The 9,251-nt window shown below is 36.1% G+C and overlaps 2 protein-coding genes across 4 annotated transcripts; both read right to left on the bottom strand.

Annotated features, from left to right (window-relative positions):
* Window position 1: 1 nt before the first annotated feature.
* Window positions 2–2,851, bottom strand: LOC111379884 (putative pectinesterase/pectinesterase inhibitor 28). The gene is made up of 3 exons (XM_023003326.1): window positions 1,466–2,851; window positions 990–1,308; window positions 2–17 (listed from the first exon to the last, which is right to left on the bottom strand). The coding sequence occupies exons 1-3, from the start codon at window positions 2,466–2,468 to the stop codon at window positions 2–4; spliced, it is 1,338 nt and encodes a 445-aa protein (XP_022859094.1). The 5' UTR covers window positions 2,469–2,851.
* Window positions 2,852–2,937: 86 nt separating this feature from the next.
* LOC111389874 (glycine-rich domain-containing protein 2) lies at window positions 2,938–8,043 on the bottom strand. Of its 3 annotated transcripts, none has more exons than XM_023014856.1 (8): window positions 7,666–8,043; window positions 7,194–7,308; window positions 6,697–7,077; window positions 5,560–5,823; window positions 4,410–4,930; window positions 4,188–4,318; window positions 3,625–3,785; window positions 2,938–3,545 (listed from the first exon to the last, which is right to left on the bottom strand). In XM_023014856.1, exons 1-8 carry the CDS (start codon window positions 7,842–7,844, stop codon window positions 3,162–3,164), a joined length of 2,136 nt encoding a protein of 711 aa, XP_022870624.1. In that variant the 5' UTR covers window positions 7,845–8,043; the 3' UTR covers window positions 2,938–3,161. The 3 variants fall into 3 exon arrangements, 2 of the variants coding, with proteins under 2 accessions (XP_022870624.1, XP_022870627.1); XM_023014859.1 differs by having other exon boundaries at window positions 2,938–3,539; window positions 7,666–8,040; XR_002701823.1 differs by having other exon boundaries at window positions 2,978–3,539; window positions 3,625–3,790.
* Window positions 8,044–9,251: the final 1,208 nt, after the last annotated feature.

Genomic DNA, 9,251 nt, shown 5'->3' on the forward strand with positions numbered 1-9,251 from the left:
GTCAAAAACAAACAAACCTGAAGTTATCATTAAATCAAAAGCAACTTTTCATTGGTTCGATTCCAATCGAATTAGACTGGCCCGAAAGAGAAAGATAGAAATTGTAAGACTAATAGATGAGGGGCGCAATCGCAGCTACAAAATTTATTTTGTACACGGCGGGTGGTTCTGTTTTTCTCAAACCCAAAGTTATTTGTTATCATGAAATCGAAAACCACATTTCATTGACTAGATTCCAATTGAATAAGACTAGCAATTCGACAAACATGAACAATGCCGAAGTTATCATGAAATCGAAATCCACATTTCATTGTCTCGATTCCAATCGAATTAGACTAGCATTTCGCCAAAATTGAACAGACCTTAAGTTATAATGAAATCGAAATGCACGTTTCATTGGTTCGATTTCTATCGAATTAGACTAGTAATTCGCAAAAAATGAACAAACCCGAAGTTATAATGAAATCAAAAACTACATTTCATTAGCTCGATTCCAATCGAATTAGACTAGCAATTTGCCAAAAAGGAACAATTTTGAAGTTATCAAGAAATCGAAAGCCACTTTTCACTGGCTCGATTCCAATCGAATTAGACTAGCAATTCGCAAAAAATGAACAAACCCGAAGTTATCATGAAATCGAAAACCACATTTCATTAGCTCGATTCCAATCGAACTAGACTAACAATTTGCCAAAAGGGAACAATTTGGAAGTTATCAAGAAATCGAAAGCCTCTTTTCACTGGCTCGATTCCAATCGAATTAGACTAGCAATTTCCCAAAAACGAACAATCCCGAAGTTATCATGAAATCATAAACCACATTTCAATGGCTTGATTCCAATCGATTTAGACTAGCAATTCGCCAAAAATGAACAAACCCGAAGTTATCAAGAAATCAAAAACCACATTTCATTGGCTCGATTCCAATGGAATTAGACAGGCATTTCGCCAAACATGAACAAACGCAAAGTTATCATGAAATCGAAAACCACATTTCATCATCCTTCCTGCCTTGTGCTGTCACAATGTTTTGCTGATTGTCCAAAGGCTTTCGAACCACCAATGTGCATCCCTGGAAAACAGCAGCGCTATCGCCAAAAATGAAATCGACAGTACCTGAGATTACGCAGTCCCTATAGAATTGGCGGTATGTGTGTGCGTAAAGCGTGTCTTGGTAGCCATCCATCTGGCAATTGTAGAAGATTGCCTTGTCTGCGCTGACACGCAATGCCACTGCCTGATGCTTTTCGGCACCAGCTGAGTTTTCGAATCCAATATCCTTGGCCATGAAACTGTCAGCTTGTACGGCTGCAAAAAATGTATTTTCCGTTAGTATTCCAAAACGTGCGTGCACGAACACAGAGAGAAATGAGAGTTCGATTTGTTAAAAACGTAATATCAAGTAAAAGAAACGCAGATTCTGGGCATGTTGCGTGCTCATTAATGCATGCATTAATTGACATACCGACTGTTGCCGTCTGGTAGGTGTTAGTTCCATCTATGAAGTTCAGATGTCCAGTTATCTTCGTCTTGGTCGAGCCATCGCCAATTACGAACAAATGATTCATACTGCTGTCGAACTGCACCTTCTCTTCATATACACCCTCTTTGATGTACAGCACAAAAGTCTTGTTGCCATTTTTCGGAATGTCTTTCAAAGCTTGGTTAATGGTACTGTACTTCCCAGACCCGTCCTTCGCTACAACAAGATCAGGCTCGATTTTATTAGGCTTGGAACTAAGAAGTTCACGCCTTTCAATGTCAATCCAGTCGGGAATTTCACCGCGATGTCCCATAATAGAAATGTCTTCGGAAAGGAGACGACGATTGTTAAATCCTTGTACACCCAAAGACTCGATCACAGTCGATATTTCAGTCACCATAGCCAAACCATTGCTTGTTAATTCCATGGCTATTTTCAAAGCCTCCCTCATTTTCTCCTCTGCATCTCCAGGGACATCTTCAAATCCATCTAAGCATGTTTCTTGATATGTGATGGCTCCACTAAGCCAAATCTTCAAATCAGACAGCATGGCATTAAAACGAGCTACATCAAATTCCTTAAACTTGTTATACGATCTCCTGAGGTCGTTAACTGCACGATTTGCTAGCTCGTGGCAGTTATCGAGAGCTGATTTTGCCCGGGGATTGCTTTGAAGCTTTTGCAAGACAGTCGAGTTCTTAGCAGCATCTTCAATGTACTTGATCGTTGCTTCAAAAGCGAGCTCTATGAGTTCTTTGGGGTCGCTAGTTATTTTATCCGAAGATTTGAGGGTATCGACGCAAGTTTCTTGGTAGTCCGTTGATCCACAGAGAGTTTGGATGGCCTTCAAAGAAGAAGATATGTCCTGGCGACGAGAACTATCGGTTTCTTTGTTTTCCCGGGTACCGATGGTAAGAGCAACCACCATGGCTACCAATAATATAGAAGAAATACCAAGTGCGCCAATTTTTTTCTTATTTGCCATTTTTTATACAAAAAACCAAGCTCTCCAATTCAATCACTTTCTCAATTTTTTTCTTAATTTGTTATAAGGAATGGAGAAGGGCCTATAGAATTAATTGACCCTCTCCTTGCAAATTATGAAAAACAAGAACAAGCACTGTTGGCCTGAAGAATGTCAATACTTATTAGATTGAGGAGTTAAAGACATGGGCTGAAATTTGTCAAAGGCAGTTATTTCTGTTAGGGAATTTGAGGTTTCCGGAGAAACAAGGGAAAAAACCAGACATTAGTCCAAGAAAATAGGAGAAATTAATGTCTCATAGAGGATGTCTGGTAAGGGAAACAGCTTATTGGAATTCATACTTCTGCCATATATAGATTAAATGGATGGAGCATTAAAAAAAGGTTAATTATTTTATATCACAATTAGAAATCAAATTTTATCTGTTCATCTGCACCTTTCTCGAGTCACAGCATATCTCTTTTAACAGTTAAAAATAATATTAGCTCCTGCAATTGAACAAGATCATCTACAAGACCTCGAAAACACAGTAAATTTTCAGCAGGAAAATCCCTGATAGTGTTACAACTCTTCCTGTTTAAATTCTGTCACAAATAATCAGTATTATTTAAGAAATTATCCCTCGCTCATACAGCTTATCTCCACCTTCTGCTTGTGAATAATTTGAAGCCGGTGGATTCACAATATGATCTTTCACTTGCGATGACATAAATAACTCTGCGTTCCAGTACCAAGGGAGGAGATAAGGTGAAGAAATGGATGGAGAATACGAAGAAGGATGAAGTGTAACTGACCCCCAACAACGTCTTCTTTCTTCATTTCTGATATGCTTCGGAGTATTGATAGGCAGAGAAGAAGTACAAAAACTGCATCTTCTTCCGGCAATAGTTCAACGACAAGTAGCTTCCAGTTCAAAAGAGCAGTGGCTTTCCCCGTAGGGTTTTCCTCCGAGAACCTAACTATAGTAAAAAATTCATCTTCTTCAACAAAACTGTCTCCTTTTCCTTCTTCAGCCTTTAACCCAGACATTTTTACCCGATATTGCATTTGTCGCCCTTTCAACAGCTTTACCTGTAACTAATCATTTTTCATAAATTTCATGTCACGGTCCATATGGCATGCAACTCTTTCTAATAAGTTAAAATGAATTTCTCACCACTGATTCAGTAGATTGTTCATTTTGCAGATTAAAAGTCGGGCCCGAGGTAGATGTCAATGGGTCCCACTGTATTAACAGTTCATCGCCTGTAGACAAACTCCAATAAGCTTGGCACCCTTTGGGCGGTTCCTTTGGTGTTGCAGTTCCTACCACTTTCTCTGTACTAGATGGCGCATTGCAATCAAATAACAAGAAAAAATTAGGAGAAAACTTGAACCGAAGAGAGATTTAGTAATTATGCTCGTTTCAGAATCAGCACAGAGAAAATAAGATGAACTTATTAAGTAAGTGTTTGTGCCTATTTAACACAAGAAAAAATAAAAGCTTAAGGCTTGTTTGGTAAGGTAAATTAGATGTTACTAGACAGTATTAAAGAAAAGTTAGATAAACTAGAATCTTGTTCATTATAGTGTCTCATACAGTCTAATAGTGCATGCAGTACGTACACTAATTATTCTTTTTCCTTCTTTTGACCTTCAATATAAAAACTGATGTTGCTGATACATGAGTCAGACACGAAGACACGGAGGGGGCAGTAAAAAGGGAATTCATATACATACCAGGAGCAAAACCAATGGAACTGGAACTGCTGACGTAAGACCAAGAACCCTCGCGTATTTCTATGATCCTGTCCTCCCATTTTACGGTCGAAGGAGCTTCAGCCCCTCTCCTCCAAACCCCGCCTCCCACTCTACCATTTAAATAGGAAATTTCAGATCAAGGCGCAGTGTGGTTCAATGTACTGAAAATCACAAGCTCGTTAGGTAGGGAAATTTCGTTACCTCATTCGAATAACAAAACACTCTCTTCCAGCATGATCCAGAACGGTTCGAGATAACCATCGACCTTTTTGAGGCCTGTACTGGTTCATTTTCAGAATTACATCTGATACCATTGCACCCGAATCATCTGTTACTCGGTCCGGAACGCATTTCAGCAAGTAAGATGCTTGCACAGGTGGAGTGATCGAAGCAACAGCCCTCAATCTTTGATTGAACTCTTTATCTGAAGTGAGAGATGGTGCACGTAACAAGTCATTCCAAGTATATTTTACGCTTTGTTGCAGGGTACTACTTTTAAAGCAATGGCCTCCTAGCTGACGGACCTCGACTATCATTCCTTTAGTCCCAAATTCACAGTAAAGATGCCAAGCCTTTTTCCATGAGTCTGAGGCGAATTTAGATACTGGTTTATCTAGTTTGAGCTCCCTGTGACACTTGACCATTCGGAGACGGAGAAATTCTCGGGAAAAATTCCCTTCCATTTGCTTCATCTTTGTGTTCAATTTCACTGATATGCAGAGCTGCGTTGACAAGACGCAATCATTACATATCAGTTTACTTGGTCCACGTTCTTAAATCACAAATATGGCGAAATAATTTGATTAAAAAACCTTTTCGTAGAAAATTCAGAAAATCACAATGGCAATATGGGCTGAGCCATGTGATAATGATAATATGTATATTTTAATCACACACCGAGCAATTTTAACATAAATAGAATCAAGTAAGTTCAAACAACCAACCAGTGTCCAACTAACCACTTTTTGCGATTTAAAAAACTAAGAATGTTCTTTCATGTCTCGTTTATTAATAACTGGCAATCATGGCTGGGAGCATGTGTCTGAGCTATTAACATATCCAGAAATTTATTGTATTAAAATCTAGGTTTAAGGAATCATCCTCTTTTATTATCGAAAGAGAAATGCATTCAAACAATTTGCTTTAAGTAAACATGTAAAGCGCCTGTTTTCTATTTTGATAGATATATGTGAAGTGTATGTTTGGGTATGGTTTATCGATAGAACCGAACAGTATAATAAGCTAGACCTTAGCTTCTTTATGTTTCTTAGTAATGTCCAGTGCAATCCAACCATTCCTACCAAATATCTTTAAAATGAATTGGAAGCGATAGTATCAATAGCCAACGAACCTCAAATAAGAATCGGGGTACCATGGACTTATATCTTGTGTTAACATCAATATCTGATATGTCCCAGTAAAAAGGCGTTTCGATATTGACAGTACTTCCAATGGCTGCACCACCAGCTTTCTCATATGGTTGATCAAAAGTTCTCTCCCAAAGCACTTTGGTTTCTTCAATGTTTTCCTCCTCCACAGCTTCCCAAGGCCCAACTATCTTTTCTATATCCCCCTCCAACTCTTTAATGTCAATTGCATATATTGTTGGATAGCTCTAATATTTATATTAAAAAAAAAAAAAATGCATGATTTCATCATCACAGCTATGTAAATATTAACAATACATTTATCAAAAATTATAAAATGCACAAAATTATGAAAATTATGGATATAAAAATTAGAATAAGAAACACGTGACGTATATATCAGATCGTGAATGCAAAAATTCACATGCAACCATGTATGGGAATATATGTACATAAGCACAAACACAGAATACAAGTCGAAATAAGAAAAAGGGTCGATTATCCACCAGAAAGTTGAAAGAGATGACACATTTTCACTCTCTTCTACCACATGTTGTACTAATAATTTAGGATTGATGCATCACCACCAAGTGGTGTATAATACTATAAAATTAAACAACCACAAAAGCAATAGGGACAAAGGTCACAGAATTGATGTTCTTTCACATGTTAAAGCTAAACAATTTATAAGCATGTGCCATACTAATATTCCAATACGCACTGCCTTGAAGCAATGAATCTAGAAAACTATTCTATATTCAAGAACATTTTTAGAAAAAAAAAATAATATATCCTTCACTTTAATCCACAACACCTAACGACATATTGGCTTTACTTTCTTTTGTGGTACCATATTTCTTATAATTTGCATTCAACATGTCCCGTAACTTGAAGGGCAAATTCATTTTTCATCATGGATCCAATATGTGGAGATTTCATAAATGGGCAGCAGCGAGACATAAACCTACATTTAATATGATATTAATGTTAAACTAGCTCATCTAAAAACTTGTGTTGTTTAGGGATTCATCGGATTTATTTTTTTATGTTTTAATTTTAAAAAATAGACCAGTAGACTCAAAACAAGAAAGTTTACTAATCAAAGATGATAACAAACACACCTGATGAGTCAGCCACATTAATAGAACATCTGAAGTGGGCACCAGATGGGAGCATTTATTTGAAAATCTTTGCATCATGTAAATAAATCCTTTATACCTCTGTTTTGATGCTATTAAATACGCCATATCTGAACTGTACGGTTCAGAAAATTTATTGTACAGATATCTGTGCTTTGATACTTCATCCAACAGATCTTGTGGAAAAACTGGCTGATCATCTGAGTTCGTATCAGCTTCATTTTCGAAAGGCTCGGATGGATATCTGTGTTCCCAGATTTCTCTGCATCTGTTCAATGCATACTCTTCATTTTCTTCATCAAATATAGTCGGCTTTCCTATCAGTTTTGAGAATCTCGACTCGCAGTAATGTTTATAACTGGTCTGATATCAAGATTATAGAAGTAATTAACAAAAACATAAAGAAATAGACAATGCCAAACCAAAAAATAATAAAAAAATCGGACAACTCATTGCAGAGTGATGAAATAGATATTTACCGGATTTAAAGTATGACAATACCAAACCCATTCAATATCAAGAGGAGGAAGAATCATCGGAGGCTTAGAGTCCGAAATAAGATCAGCAAATAATGGCATCCATAGCTCATAATACCTATAAAATCGGCAATTAATATTTACTTGAACACAATAATCATAAATCCAATTCCAAAAAACCCAGTTTTCCAATATTTTTCTATTATTTTCAGATTATAATTCGCACTACAATTCCAAATAGAACCCTCCTGCAGCCCATTTTCATCTCCTTTTGCCGTGATCTTGACAACAATATTTAAAGCAAATCTAGTATTCGTAAACTCTAAAATCCCATGAAAACAATAATACATTTCCACAGGTTTTAAGACAGAACTTAATAGAATATGAGAGTCCAAATACTCAAACAACCAATTTAATCCATTTAAGAACGTAGAAGAATAACCAAGTACGGACTAAAAAGAAGTGAAAGAAATACCTTCTAATGGCTTCAAGAATGTTAGATTTTTGGTGCAGCCAATGGGAATCATTAACAAGCTTTAAAAATCCAAGATTTCGTTTAGCAGCAGCCACAAGATCGACACTGAAGCTCACAGTTTCCTTTTCTGATATCTCACTAAGGCTTTTGATGGATGAATTGCCATCAGAAGTTGACATTTTTGGTGAATATGCCTAATTTTTTTTATTGGGTTTGGACATGGAGATTAAAGGCATAGATATATTAATAATCCTCAAGGAATTCTTGAAGAAAATACATACATATAGAGATAGACAGTGGTGGCAAAGTTCGGTTGCGTGGGGTTTTTGTTGGAAGTTGACAAGTGGAAATTTGATACAAAGTGGAATTGGGACTAGAATAGTAACGAGTACTCGGTGGTTCCTATTTCTCATTATTGCAATTATCTCTTTTATATTTTGGTCCGAAAGTAACAAGAATGTAATAATTATATGAAAGTAAATTACTAAAAAGTTCAAATCAAAAGTAACTTTTTTTGTTTAATGAGTTCTTCCATCGAGCCACTTGTCAAAGTAAATTTCGAAGAGACAAGAAAAGTTAGTTGCTTTCCCAAACTTTACGTAAAAATGAAAAGAATAAGAAATAACTGACAACAATGTGCCAGTATTTCGGGTTATTTTTATTGGTTCGAATTAAAGCTCGATACATTTAATATCTTTGTAAATGTGAAGTGGTGGGACTTAATTGTAGACTATTAACTAATTTTATATGAAATGGTGGGGCTTAATTCCATATTATTTGTTTATAGGGATATTTTTTAATCATTCTACTCAAAATTTAAGCTGGTAAATGTTGAGTCCTTCACTTCATGGCATGTCGAGAATGACTACTCTTGAATGAAAGTATCGTTTATTTTCTCCAAGTGTTTGCTGAGAAGAAGGTAATATCTTACAAATACAAGATTCTCTTTTTTTAAGGCCGAGTAGATTCATGCATATATACTTAGATGTAAAGTTCTCGACTTGTATAAGTTATTCAACATGCGACGATGAATGCATAAACATATAGTCGAAAGAACAATGACGAGAATGTAACCAATAAAGCTCCCAAATACTTGGGGAAATCAAATATTTCTCAACCATATTGTCTTTTGGCCAAGATAAAGTTCGTCTTAAGTTCTCGTGACTAGGTTGAGTAACTATTCGTATATTAGCAGAAGGCATGGAGAATCAAAGTGCAATTAATTAAAAAAAAATGTCATGCAGCTCTTGGCAATTAATTAAAAAAAACCATATTGTCTTTTGGCCAAGATACATAGTCATGCAGCTCTTGGCAAATATTATTCTTTTAAAAAAAAATTGCTAATGTTTAGTCCCCTTTCACCCTTTGCCACTATATAGACTCCTATGCCTTTCATTACTTCCCTAGAATCCATGAAAATAATCGAAAAATACCCTATTTTATTTTCACAAAATGATTGATTTGCAAATATAATATAAGTACAAACACTTTCATAACTATTTTATTAGAACCTATGTCACATTTTCATTGAACCACCACCACAAGTGATTATATAATTGGATTTCTTGTCACTCTCATTCATGATA

The sequence above is a fragment of the Olea europaea genome, chromosome 3, assembly GCF_002742605.1.
Source record: "Olea europaea var. sylvestris chromosome 3, O_europaea_v1, whole genome shotgun sequence".
In the NCBI taxonomy this organism is placed as follows: Eukaryota; Viridiplantae; Streptophyta; class Magnoliopsida; order Lamiales; family Oleaceae; genus Olea; species Olea europaea.

What these genes read in the sequence shown, in the direction of transcription:
- LOC111379884 (XM_023003326.1), bottom strand. Translation starts at nt 2,468, where the DNA reads ATGGCAAATAAGAAAAAAATTGGCGCACTTGGTATTTCTTCTATATTA. An exon ending in CTACCAGACGGCAACAGTCG is followed by an intron (nt 1,309 to 1,465) that starts GTATGTCAATTA and finishes CATTTTTTGCAG; the next exon opens with CCGTACAAGCTGACAGTTTC.
- LOC111389874 (XM_023014856.1), bottom strand. Translation starts at nt 7,844, where the DNA reads ATGTCAACTTCTGATGGCAATTCATCCATCAAAAGCCTTAGTGAGATA. An exon ending in TGTTTTGTTATTCGAATGAG is followed by an intron (nt 4,319 to 4,409) that starts GTAACGAAATTT and finishes TTTAAATGGTAG; the next exon opens with AGTGGGAGGCGGGGTTTGGA. An exon ending in AACAATCTACTGAATCAGTG is followed by an intron (nt 3,546 to 3,624) that starts GTGAGAAATTCA and finishes AAAAATGATTAG; the next exon opens with TTACAGGTAAAGCTGTTGAA.